The sequence below is a fragment of the Mobula birostris genome, chromosome 8 (genome assembly GCF_030028105.1).
Source record: "Mobula birostris isolate sMobBir1 chromosome 8, sMobBir1.hap1, whole genome shotgun sequence".
NCBI classification, from domain to species: domain Eukaryota; kingdom Metazoa; phylum Chordata; class Chondrichthyes; order Myliobatiformes; family Myliobatidae; genus Mobula; species Mobula birostris.
Genome location: NC_092377.1, coordinates 24,348,080 through 24,361,740, shown reverse-complemented (window position 1 = coordinate 24,361,740; position 13,661 = coordinate 24,348,080). Strand labels below are relative to the sequence as shown.

The following is a 13,661-nucleotide window of genomic DNA, read 5'->3' as shown; positions in this document are numbered from 1 at the left end:
TTGCAATGGAGAAGTCAGGCTTGAGTACTCTGAACTTAATTTGCACATAAATCTGGAAATAATAGTTTTGCCCTTTATTTGGTTACATCTTTTTTGAGACCAACCTTCATAGGACAACAGGAGAGTAAGTAATTCAGCTCGACGCACACAAAATGCTGGAGAAACTCAGCAAGTCAGGCGGCATCTACAGCAGGGCTTTCCAACTTTTTAAATTTTGTGGACCAATACCATTAAGCAAAGGATCTGAGGACCCCAGGTTGGGAATCTCTGATGAAATGAATAAGCAGTCAACGTTTTGGGCTGAGACCCTGCTTCAGGACTGGAATGGAAGGGGGAAGTCACCAGAATAAAAAGATTGAGGGAGGGGAAGGAGTTCCAGCTAGAAGATGACAGCTGAAGCCAGGTGGGTAGGAAAGGTAGAGGGCTGGAGAAAAAGGAATATGACAGGAGAGGAGAGCGGACCATGGGAGAAAGGGAAGAAGGAGGGGCACCAGGGGCAGGTAATAGACAGGTTAGGAGAAGAGGTAAGAGGCCAGAGGGGGGGAATAGAAGGAGAGGGAAGGGGGAGGAAAAAAAATTACCAGAAGGAGAAACCAATATGTATGCCATCAGGTTGAAGACTACCCAGATGGAATATGAGGTGTTGCTCCTCCACCTTGAGAGTGCCCTCATCATTGCAAAGGAGGAGGCAATGGTCCAACATAGGTACATGGAGCTTAGTGAAACAGAGGGCTATGCAGGAGGGAAATTCTAGGCAGCTTCTGGAGTAGGTTACATGGTTGGGTCAACATTGTGGGCTGAAGGGCCTGTAATATGCTGTGGATTTTCTATGTTCTATGTTCTAACTTGTCAGAATAGGAATTGGGAGAAAGTTAAAATGTTTGGCTACTGGAAAATTCTGCTTTTGGCAATTTACGTCAGGTCTCACCAATGTAGAGGAGCCTGCATTGGAAGGACTGGATACAATAGATAACCCCACCAGATTCCAGTCCAGGAAGGACTGTTTGGGGCACTGAATGGAGGTAACATAACTGTAGCATATCTGTCACGTGCAGGAATATGTGCCAGGAGGATTAGTGGGAAGAGATAGGGTAGGAAGAGGTATAGGCAAGATAACCATGGGAATTGGTAGATTCATAAAACAAATAATTCATCTATTTGATTGTTTTACATGGTATCATGGAGCAAGAACGTTACATGCATTTGTAAATGAGGGTCTTATTTCATGGGATATTTCAGATGTATAAATGGTCTTAAGCTCAGCCATCCAGTGAACTGAAGTAATGTCTAATAAAATATACATATACCTGTAACTTTAAATTCAATGCAATGCTACCTAAAACAAAAGTAGACATTCTTAGATGATATCAAATATAGAAAAAAACATCACAAATTTGGAACCTTGGACATCTTGGATTTTGTGTCAGTGATGAGGAAAGACATGTTGTTGATTTCATTCTGAATCACAAAGTTCTGCTCTTCCCTTTTGAAATTCTACGAAAAAACACACGTTGAAAGAGAATGAGATTGATAAAATATGAACTTCTTTATTGAGAATATTTTAAATGCTAGTGTTATAATTGAATAATTGCTCACGTGAGATTTTGCCCAGTAAATGAAAACTTCAGCCACCATACGGAAAAGCTCTTCTGCATCAGAATTTGGCTCTTTGAGCCATTTTGCACTGAAATGGAACAAGAAGAGAATTCATGGGTAAATTTGAGAAGTCGTGTATCAATCCATGTTGGAATCAAAAATAGGGCTAAGTCATCCTGTGGGAAGGAAGAGTGCAGCTCCAGGAAGCCCATCAGTCGATAGATGGAAAATTAAGTATTATGAGATGCAATTTGGCTGCCACTTGGAAAAGACAGTCATGTATAAAGGTGTTAAGGAATTACTGAAATTAATAAGGAATACCAGGTTCATCTGCAAACAGTGTGACCAGGAGAAGCTGGGTAGTCTTCCAACATCTACAAATCAGAAATCAAGAGCGCAATTGGTACACTGACATAGTGGTTATATTACCACACTCGTATCAACAGGTCAGCTGTTGATCTTTAAGAATAAGTTCAAATCCCACCATACTATTTAAATTCAAATTAAATAAATGAAAATGATTGGCATCAGTAATGGTAACCCTAAGACCACTGAATTAACATAAAGGCTTATCAGGTTCACTAACACCCATCCTTTGTTTTTTCAGGTGCAGGAAGTCTGTCATCCTTTCCTAGTTTGACCCGGCCTTTATATTACTCCATTCTCAAACCCCCATTCTGACTCTCAGCTAAGCAAGTTAACTATGGTCCTAATGCATGGTTTTGACATAAAACGTTGATTCTCCCTCTACCTCCACTGATGAGTCCTATCTGTAGTTTGTGCTTTGCTCCAGATTACACAACCTGCACTCTCTTCGTTCTTTACCATAATTAAGTTATTTGTTTGCAACTAAGAGTGGTCTGTAAAGCACCTTATAACAACCAACAAACATTATGCTGGAAGAACACAGTATCCTGAGGAACACTCAGGATGTAATGAGTGGCTAGTTAAAAGTTAGTTTGGAGTCTGGAGAAATGCAAGGTCCCATTCCCAAACGTTGACAACACCTTTCCTCTCTCAGATGTTTGCAGCTCCAGAAACCAGCATCAGAGTTGCTTGTTTCTCCACTACAGCTTATATTCCCTGAATGAATAAATGTAATTTGAATGATTGAAGCTCCACACTGTACTTAGGGCAAGAATGGTTGCTAACTGACAATCTGTCCAAAACCTTAAACAGTCACTCTCTTCACCACAGTGCCTACTTTGTGTGCTACCTACAAAACTGCATGGCAATTGCTCACCTTGGTTAGTTTTGCACACTAACAGTTCCCTATCCAACAACACTGTCTTCGCAGAAGAACAGCAACAAGGAATTTAATCCAAATGTAAGATATTGCGCTTTGGGAGATCAAATGTAAGGGGAAAGCACAAAGCTTAACAACACTGATGTACAGAGGTATATTTGGATCCATGTTGGTGACCAGGCAGGAAAATAGGGTGGTAACAAAGGTTTGTTTATCTTCATTGGTTGGAGTATTAAGAATAAGAGCAAGAAAGTGATGTTACAGCTGGGTAGGCTGCATGATCAAGGTCACCCCCATCTTTACAAGGCAGGAACATGCTTAGCTCTGCGGCAACTTCTTTATTCTGGAAGTGAATGATTTAAAAAAATACCGCATTCCTTTTTGTCTATGCTCATGAGTTCCACTTTTGGCCAAAGATTGTTATGGTTGTGAAAACAGTAAAACAATGAACGGAATGGTGTTAGTCAGTTCTGACAAAAAAAAAGGAAATAACCTGCAATAAATTGTTACACCATTACACAGTCATTTACATCGGTTGATGAGTAGAAGACATTAGTACTTACTGGGTCTGTTCACACCCACACCTACTGGACTGGCACTTGGGGTAGATCAGGAGTCTACTGCTGCAGATCCTAGAAAGTTGGTGTGTAGTCTTTAAGACCAGGTAGGGCAAACTGTGAGTCTTGTTAATGCAGTGGAAGGCAGCCCAATAAGGATGAAAGCTTGACTCCTTCACTTCAGACTCAAGTAACATCCACAGTCTCTCCCCTCAAACCTTTTATGACGCTTGTAAAGAATGTCTACTGCCAGACTTTCCAGGTCATGTAGTCAGAAAGGATGACACAGGTGATAGAATCAAGGCACAGAAGGAGACAGAATTCTGCTGAGTCAAAGCCCAAAACATCCCTGAATCTCACAGCATGAGGCAGAGTTATGGAGGGCAGAAGGCTGAGGTGCTCAAATTTCTTAAGTGCTACCTGGCACTGCTTTTGTCACCTCTGTTCCTGTTAACCGCATGCATGACTATGTGTGTGCCTAGAATTCCAAATTTTCTCTTTGAGCATTCTGCCTGCTGAAAGAGGTGCTGACAAAGCACAACTTATGATCTGACATTTCAGGCAAAGCACCTGTAGGCATCAGGACTATGGGGAAAAAAATTAAAAATTCATAGCTGCAGAAATTACCTTAAGTATGCAAAGGGATAATTGTGCTCAGAATAAGCCAATTTTCCTGGATGCCATGCTTACAAATCTCTCCATTACCTGGAGAGCACTGGAAGAGTTGAACTGGAAACGCAGAGATGGTGTGGCATTAAACAACAACCTGGCAATTCAAAATGAGATCAGATAGGAAAAAGCAGATGGACTGGTTTCCTGCTTTGAAAAGACCATGAGTCACTGGCATCCACTATGCAGGAAGGAGCTGTGGGTGCTGAGTCACTCAAGTATATTCAAGGCTGAAATAGACAAACCAAGTGGCAGTTCTTACCAAAAATATGACCAGACATGACCTTACTCTTGCTCTTATTCCATATGTTCCAAGACCCAAATCAAACATTAGAATTTTCTGCTAATGTGCATAAAAATTACAGATACTTCTGCTGTGTTTCCAAAAGTTTGAACACCACACGGCAATCAAGCCCAAGTAGAATGCTATACTTATTTGACAAATAAAACTCCTTTTCAGATTCCAGTCAGGTACTGGTGTCAATTATGACTGACATTTCAATGACAAGCTCTGCTATCTTCATCAGGGATGATGCCTGGGCATGTCTAATCTGATGGGATTTATACCCCTATAGTTCGTACCTCCTGATTGGTTAGTCCTCATCCAATCAGGTTTCTACTCTCCCACCTTGTTTACAATTGAATTCCAGTTCTTATTTAGAGCGACACCTTCACCTTTGTTAAAATTCTTTTCCTCTAGTTTTATTTCAATGGCTTTCTTCACCAGGCGGTCCCAAAAGCCATTGGCCCAGCACAGTGGAAATATACGGAAGACAGGCAGTAGCAACGGGTTCCTCCACATTGTTAGGTTTCCTGGTTAGGCCTTTTAGTCATAGTCATAGTCATAGTCATACTTTATTAATCCTGGGGGAAATTGGTTTTCGTTACAGTTGCTCCATAAATAATCAATAGTAATAGAACCATAAATAGTTAAATAGTAATATGTAAATTATGCCAGGAAATAAATCCAGGACCAGCCTATTGGCTCAGGGTGTCTGACCCTCCAAGGGAGGAGCTGTAAAGTTTGATGGCCGCAGGCAGGAATGACTTCCTATGACGCTCAGTGCTGCATCTTGGTGGAATGAGAGGGCCCTATTGATTTCCTTCATCTTGTAGCCATTCTATAGGAACATCATGCGTAATTGTCTTATTTCTTCGGGGAGACTCTCCGTCCAAAATGGTTTTTGCACGTCAAAATTCCCTATATTTCCTATATTCACTGTCTTCCCTATATTTCCATGGTTCCTGGAAGGATCACCAGGATCCTGAGGAAATACCAGATTTATACCATCCACAAGCCCATAAGAAAGCTCAAATCACAACTTATGTGAGTCAAGGATGACCTGGGACTCAGGTCGGGTGGTGCTTACAGGATTCTCTGTGAAAGTGCAGCAGTGTATATTGGCACGATGGAAACCTGCATCAAGGGGAACAGGATGTGTACCCCTCTGGGTTACCTGAAGAAATTGGTGGTAGCAGAACACCGCATTCACAATAGCCACAGGATTGACTTTGACAGCACAAAGATACTATGCCCTGCCAATGGCTTTTGGGACCACCTGGTAAAGGAAACCAGTGATATAAAACTAGAGGAAAATGATTTTAACAAAGATGATGGTGTCACTCGAAGTAAAAGCTGGAATTCGATTGTAAACTAAGGTGGAAGAGCAGAAACCTGATTGGATGTAGACTAACCAATCAGGAGGGATGGACTACGGGGGTATAAGTAACACTGAACGAGTCATGCCCAGGCATCATCTCTGATATAGATGGTAGATTTTGTCATTGAAACGTCAGTTATAGTCGACTCTTGAACCCAGCTGGAAGCCCAAGAAGAGTTTATTCATCTTATACGCCAATAAAGCACTAGATCCTGTTTTTATATATTCATTTTATACAGCAAAAGAAAATCTGCAAATGCTGGAAATCCGAGCAACACACACAAAATGCTGGAGGAACTCAGCGGGCCGGGCAGCATACTAACGTATACAGCTCTTTTTTTTTCACCTTTCTTTCCATAAGAGAGACAAGCTCATTGAAAAAGGCAACATTTATAGGATTACTGACGATGCTGAGTCTGGAACTTGGGGAAAATCTCTGGATAAGGGGTTGTTTATTTAGACAAGGAAAGGTTTGTACCTAGAAGATTGTAAACCTTTGAAACTCCTTCACTCAAGTGTCTGTTTGGTTACCAAGTTTATTCAAGCATGAGACTGATAGATTCTTGGAGATTTAAAAGAATCAGAAGATCCAGGAAAGAGGGTTTATGGATTTTGCCATGAACACTGAATTGTTTAGCAGGCTCAAGAGGTCATCCATCCTGACCCTGCTTTAGTTTTTCAGTTTATTTCACATGGTAAAACATCCCAAGGAGTTTTAGAGGAGCACTGCCAAACAACGTCTGACATCAAGTCTCAAAGAAGGATGGGAACAGCATCTGTGATGTTACCATGACAGAGATCAAAAAAAGAAGAGTGTCGAGTAAGATCAGGGGCTTTATGGGTCAGCTAATTAGGGAGGAATATGGTGCATTGGCTTGTATTGCCAAAAGGTTTCAAGTGCAAAAGTAAGGAGCCTTACTGCAACTGTGCAGTTCTTTAGTGAAAATAGATTTGGAGTTGTGCATACTTGTATCAGGAATGGGTTATTTGTTTCTTGATCAATCTAATAACCACTTTAGATTGAGTCTGGGTTGTGAGAGATGATCTATGGGAGAAGATTGAGTAGAAGTAGCAGATACTCCCTACAGCTCAGTAGTGACTTCACCAAAAGATAATGTTTCCAAAGGGATTTGGCAGAGTAGGTGCTGAAGGGTTCTTTGTCATAGTTGCTCAATCTGCCAGAGAAGGCTGTGGACACTCCAACTTTGAGTGTATTCAGCTGTCGATTATCTCGTTGTGATGAGCTATTTGGAATCCTTGTTAAAACAAACATGGGGAGGTTAGGCAGTAAAGTGTAACTGAGGAAGAAGACCATCCATAGTTTTGTTGCATGGCACAGCAAGGAAGATCTGTGTGATATATTATTGCTTACAATCTTCTGATTGGATGCAGTCATAGAGTTTCATTTTTGTAGTGAGGAGTATTGGGTGAGATATGATGCATTTTGAAAAGGGTCAGAATTTTAATATTCAGGCGCTGTTCTGCAGCTTTGTAAATAAATGAAAACTGTGTGCCAGGTGTGACCCTCAACAATGGTTACTTATTTAAATCAGTGCAGCCCAATATTTATAAAACTACCTTACCGGTTATAATCCACAAATCTGATCAGCAGTGGGTAGAAAGCATAAAGGTCTCGAGCCAGCACGGTAAATTCATCCAGAATTAGCAACTCAGCTTCAGACATATCTCCTCTGCCCTCAGCCTTTAGGTGTTCCTCTTCCAGAACCACTGTGGCCACCTTCTTCTTCAGTTTTTCCATCAAGGGAAGGAAGTGAGTTTTAAGGAGCTGCGGTTTCACTTTGCTGATAATCGGCAGTGAGAATACTGTTGGAAGCAAAGCAACGAGTTAGAGAAACTGGTTGGAAGCACATTCCATTGGAACTTCTGAGGGGGAATTAGATTAATACACAAGGCAAATCATAAGACTGTGGGGAAAGAGAAGGGAATTGAGACTGATGAAGTAGCTCGGGCTGAATGGGATTTAGGTCTGCCTTCAGTGCTGCACGGCACCAAGACCACCGACGCAGCAAAAGAATGCACACAACTGAAAACATACACTCTTTTCAATAACCTTACTTATAGTTATTACAGTCATAAACTCTTAAGAGTTGTACAGCATAGACACTGGCCATTCATCCCATTGTATCCACACTGACCATCATTCTATTCCCACTTAGCCATCAGTCAGCATACAGAGAGGAGGTGCAGCGACCAACGGACTGGTGCAGAGCCAACAACCTGTCTCTGAATGCGAACAAAACAAAAGAGATGGTTGTTGGCTTCAGGAGAGCACGGAGTGACCACTCTCCGCTGAACGTTGATGGCTCCTCCGCTGAGTTCGATAAGAGCACCAAATTTCTTGGTATTCACCTGGCGGAGAATCTCACCCGGTCCCTCAACACCACCTCCATAGCAAAGAAAGCCCAGCAGCGTCTCTACTTTCTGCAAAGGCTAAGAAGGTCCATCTCCCACCTCCCATCCACACCACATTCTACAGAGGATGTATCGAGAGCATCCTGAGCAGCTACATCACTGCCTGGTTTGGGAATTGCACCGTCTCGGATCGCGGGATCCTGCAGCAGATGTTGAGGCCAGCTGAGAAGATCATTGGGGTCTCTCTTCCCACTATTACAGACATTTACACCACATGCTGCACCTGCAAAGCTAACAGTATTATGAAGGACCCCATGCACACGTCATACAAACTCTGCTCCCTCCTGCCATCTGGCAAAAGGTACCGACGCATTCGGCCTCTCACGACCAGACTGTGCAACAGTTTCTTCCCCCAAGCAATCAGACTCCTCAATACCCAGAGTCTAGACTGACATCTACAAACTTTTGTACATCATTTATTATTGTTTTGTAAGTTGTCCTCTACTGTGCCTATTGTCTTGTTTATTAATTATTGTACTGCCCTGCACTGTTTTGTGCACTTTATGTAATCCTGTGCAGGTCTGTAGTCTGGTGCAGTTTTTATGTTTGTTTTACGTAGTCTAGTGTAGCCTTGTGCTATCTCACATAGTCTTGTGTAGTTTTGTGTTGTTTCATGTAGCACCATGGTCCTGTGGGATCGTTGTTTCGTTTTTACTGTGTACTGTACCAGCAGCTTATGGTCAAAATGACAATAAACTCGACTTGACTTGATTCTGTGCCTTTCTCATTCAAGTACCTGTCCAAATACCTCTTCAACATCGATACTTTGTCTGCCTCCATCAACTCTTCTGGCAGCCACGTCTGCATACCTCAGATCTCTTCTAAATCTCCCCATTCTCACATTAAATCTGTGTCCTCTAACTTTAGACACCCCTTCTTCTTTTCTATAGAAAAGCAAATGTATTTGTATAAAAGATGTCAGCCAAAAGCAGGAGAAAAGTATACAGTAGATAGCAGGACACTTAGGAGCACAGATTTACAGAACGATCTTGTAGAGCAAGTACGAGGAAATCTGCAGATGCTGGAAATTCAAGCAACACACACAAAAAATGCTGGCGACCGCAGCAGGCCAGGCAGCATCCATAGGAAGAGGTACAGTCGACGTTTCGGGCCGAGACCCTTCGTCAGGCCTAACTGAAAGAAGAGATAGTGAGAGCTGTCTTCTCCTATCATTTCCGATCTCCCCCTCCTCCTTCCACTTTCAAATCTCTTACTATCTCTTCTTTCAGTTAGTCCTGATGAAGGGCCTTGGCCCAATACGTCAACTGTACCTCTTCCTGTAGATGCTACCTCGCCTGCTGTGTTCACCAACAATTTTTGTGTGTGTTGTACAGCAAGTCCGTAGTTCTCTGAAAGTGATAATACAAGTAGAAAGAAGGCATATACATGTTTGCCTTCACTTACTGAGGGTTGTACAAAACTTCGGCCTGGATTGGTCTATATTAGCGATAAGGAGAGGATGGTGTTACGTACCCCGTAACTGGGTTGCCAAACCAGCAGAAATGGATCACTCAGTTGGAGTCTGGATTACTAGAACTAAGAAAGTTTTATTAAAGAAACAAGCAACACAGTAATCAAAAGGATAATAAATGCAACAGTTCAGCAATGATAAACACACATGTGCACAGAATTAAGATAACAGCATCAGTCAAGCTCTATCGTTGTCTAGGGATAAATGACCAATTTCAAAGTGACACAAAAGTCCAGTTCGCAGTAATCGTTGCCATGGCGATGGACAACGTGGTGGGGGGAGGGAGAGAACGAGAACGACTGATCATTCAGAAACGGCTTCCACTCACAGACCGGCGATATTGCTCACAAGCAGCTTTCGGGCGAGTCCTTTGTGATGTCACCTGAGGTCACCGACTGTGACCCCTCCTCCAGATGCGGTCGATCCTCTGCAGTGAACCCGGCACCCAAGCGAGGGTGGACACACACCGGGTTCCCGCTGATCGTACCTGTGCACCCTGTGCGCTTAAGGTCCGGTACTTCCCACCGACTCGTGAGAGGCGCACCGCTTCCAGGGTCTCGTTACCTCGGGTGTCGTGTGTGTCCTGCCTTAGCAAACCTGTCCCTTTTTATCCCCCTGCTGGGGTATCGCCTGTCCATCACTTCAAACAGTTCAGGGTTCAAAGGGGGAGCCGCTCCAGACAGCTCTCTCTCCCGTCCCTTCATTACACATCTCCAGATGCTGCTTCATTGTTCCTTATCTCTCCTTGCCCTGAGGACAGGTGGCAGACCAACTGCTGATCTCACAGGACAGCTAACATCTATGTGTATTCTCGTCACACTTCCCCCCTTTAAGGATTTTTACCGGGAGGTAAAAATTACAAACATGAATACATTATTTGATACACACAGATATACATCTTTATCAGCTATTTGGCTAACACAGCGAGTTTGAAGTTGTCAACACCTTGACAGACAATCATCACATTTTCTGTTCCTTTTATATGTGTTATTAGTAATCCCTTAGACCAGGCTCCAACTCAGCAAACTTCATAGTGGCCAAAAACACTGATGAATTGCGATCAATGTAACCTCTCATTTGGTTTTGTCCCGGACCACAATAACAAGGGTCATCCCATTCCGACTTAGTTTTCTCTCGCAAAGGCTTAGTAGGAGGGGGAGGGGTATTGACCGCAGAGTTATTGCAAAACTTCCTACAGTATCCCACCATCTCCAAGAGCCTTCTGAGGGCCCTCTTGTCTGTCGGGGTTGGGATGTCAGAGATAGCCCGCACTGTAGCTTGCATCGCTGCCAGCTGCCCCTGTGTCACCACAATTCCCAGGTAAGTGACCCTCGTGTGGCCGAATTCATTTTTTTCAAGGTTCACTATCAAGCTGGCTTCAGACAGCCGTATTAAATTGCTTCTAAAGAGCCGCTTTGTTCGGGGATTAAGGGAGAGACCTTATCAGTAGACCTGGCCAAAACAATAGCCTTCTCCCATCTGATCGATCCCATACTAATCTTTTCAAAATGGTTTTTTTCTCTTATCAGGGGGCCCCTAGCTTCATTGATTTCCACGCTAACACCGACTAGGTTTGTTAGCATATCAAAAGCCTGTGACCGTCTCAGTTCGCGTCGGTCATGATCAATAACATCCTTCCCCCTGGGCAGCCGGTAAACCTCTTTCATGATTCCACCAACTGTTTCCTCCAGCACCGCAAGATGTCCACCGGGGGGTACCTTGTGGGCCAGGTTAAAAATCTCATCCTCATAACTCTTTTACACCACCCCCCACTCTTCATCCGCGGGTACTGTACTTGATTTCCCTTTCTTCCTTAGCACTTCCTCCTCCGCACAATAGCCTACTAGTTCCCTTGTTAAAGCTGTGTCAGAGAGAGCTGTCTCTGCCAAAACCATGAGCCCCTCGTCTCGCTCCTGCATCTGCACAAATTCTTTCCTGGCTACAGCTACGCCTGTCCCAGCTCCCTCACTACCTCTTGTCCCACTACACTCCTTTTCATTTTCTACCCCCGTCTCGTACAAGGCTGGCAGAAACGTTTCAGCTAAATTCACTACCGCAGCCCCATGATGAACCTGTGAGTCCATGGGCGGGGCCTCACTGCTGGCAGGCTGACCTGTCAATCCCACGATTGGGAACACGATTCCCCCGGCGATGTTATTACCGAGCAAGACTTCCGCGCCTTTCATCGGTAATTCGGACCTCACCCCGATCGTGACTAGTCCAGAGACCAGGTTGCTTTGTAAGTGTATCTGGTGCAAAGGGACTGACTCTGTCCCTTCCCCAACACCTTTGACCTCTACCTCCCCCGTCTGGGTCTCTGAGCTAAACTCTAATACACTCTTCAGTATTAGTGACTGACACGCTCCCGTGTCTCTCCAGATCCGCACTGGAACTGGTTTTAACCCCTCTTTCACTGACACCAATCCGGCCGAGATAAACCTCTCACGCCCTTCCTGGACTTTGGCAGACCTGTCCTTCCCTAGCGGTTCACTTAACAGCTCGATACAGTCATTCGGAACCCCCGTTTTTCCTTTCCCCGTCTCCTTCCTTGGGGCAAAGCACCTGGACGCAAAGTGTCCAACTTTCCCGCAATTATAACAGACGACCCCAGGAGACTTCCTGCCAGACTGCTCCCGGTCTACCTTATTCTTCTCACTAGTCCCCGGCTTACTTTCTGACTTTTCCGGCGGACTCTCCCCGTCGTCCTGACTACCCTTCTGGTAGACTTTACTCGGGGCAAACTTCATTTTATGCGTCAACGCATACTCATCCGTTAACTTAGCAGTTGCGGCTAACGTGGCTGCCTCTTTCTCATCGAGGTAGGGTCTCATACCCTCAGGGACACAACCTTTAAACTGCTCAATCAGGATCAGCTGTAGCAGTCTGTCATAATCTCCCTCTGCCCCCTTCGAGGCGCACCAACACCCACAATATGTCTGCATCTCACGGGCAAACTCCAAACACGTGCGGTCCCACTGCTTCCTCGCATTCCGGAACCTCTGCCGGTATGCCTCCGGGACCAACTCATAAATCCTGAGGATGGCCTCTTTCACCACCTCATACCTCTGGGCATCTTCCGCGGACAAAGCGGAGTAAGCTTCTTGGGCTTTCCCTTTCAGTACACTCTGAAGTAAAACAACCCACTTATCCCTCGGCCAGTCCTGACTTATAGCCACTTTTTTGAAGTGGAGAAAGTATCGATCCACGTTGGTATCGTCAAATGGAGGAACCAGCCTAACCTCCTGGGTCGCCCGGAACCCTCCACCTTGGTTCGGCATGAGCCCCTGCTCTGCCCTTAACCTTAACTTCTCCAATTCGAATTCCCTTTCTCTCTGTTTCTCCTCTCTCTCCAACTGTCTTTCTCTCTCTTGCCTTTCTAACTCTCTCTCCTGCTCTTCTCGCTGTAACTGTCTGTCCCTCTCCTTCTCTTCTCGCTCCAACTGCCTTACCCGGAACTCGTGCTCGAGTCTCAGTTTTTCAAGCTGCACCTGTACCGCGTCTCCAGCAGGTTTTTCAATAAACACCACCTCCAGCTCGCCTTGGGGAAACACACCTTTAGATACATAGTGCTCTACGATAGCTCTGTGTATCTCCTCTCTCCTCATTGTCGACTTCCCCTTAGCAAGATTCAACAGTTTGGCCACAGCTACCAATTCCGATTTCTTGGCATCCTCTAATGCCTCCAAGGTCGGCGCCTTTATAAATTCCTCAGCCTCCATTTCTGCTGTTTGTCTTTTCTTTCTTTCGGGAATTTTAACCCAATCAATTTACTCCGTCCCAAATTTAGCGTTCAAAATCCCGGACGAGAACCCCACTTATGTTACGTACCCCGTAACTGGGTTGCCAAACCAGCAGAAATGGATCACTCAGTTGGAGTCTGGATTACTAGAACTAAGAAAGTTTTATTAAAGAAACAAGCAACACAGTAATCAAAAGGATAATAAATGCAACAGTTCAGCAATGATAAACACACATGTGCACAGAATTAAGATAACAGCATCAATCAAGCTCTAACGTTGTCTAGGGGT

General features: G+C 44.2%; 1 protein-coding gene across 1 annotated transcript in view; it reads right to left on the bottom strand.

Annotated features, from left to right (window-relative positions):
• ryr2a (ryanodine receptor 2a (cardiac)) overlaps nt 1-13,661 on the bottom strand; it is a 785,545-nt gene that overhangs the window by 163,352 nt on the left and 608,532 nt on the right. The window contains exons 68-70 of the mRNA XM_072264911.1: nt 7,313-7,553; nt 1,597-1,684; nt 1,402-1,494 (exon numbers count right to left, since the gene is read on the bottom strand). Coding sequence (XP_072121012.1) covers nt 1,402-1,494; nt 1,597-1,684; nt 7,313-7,553 — 422 coding nt within the window. The remainder of the gene's footprint in view (nt 1-1,401; nt 1,495-1,596; nt 1,685-7,312; nt 7,554-13,661) is intronic.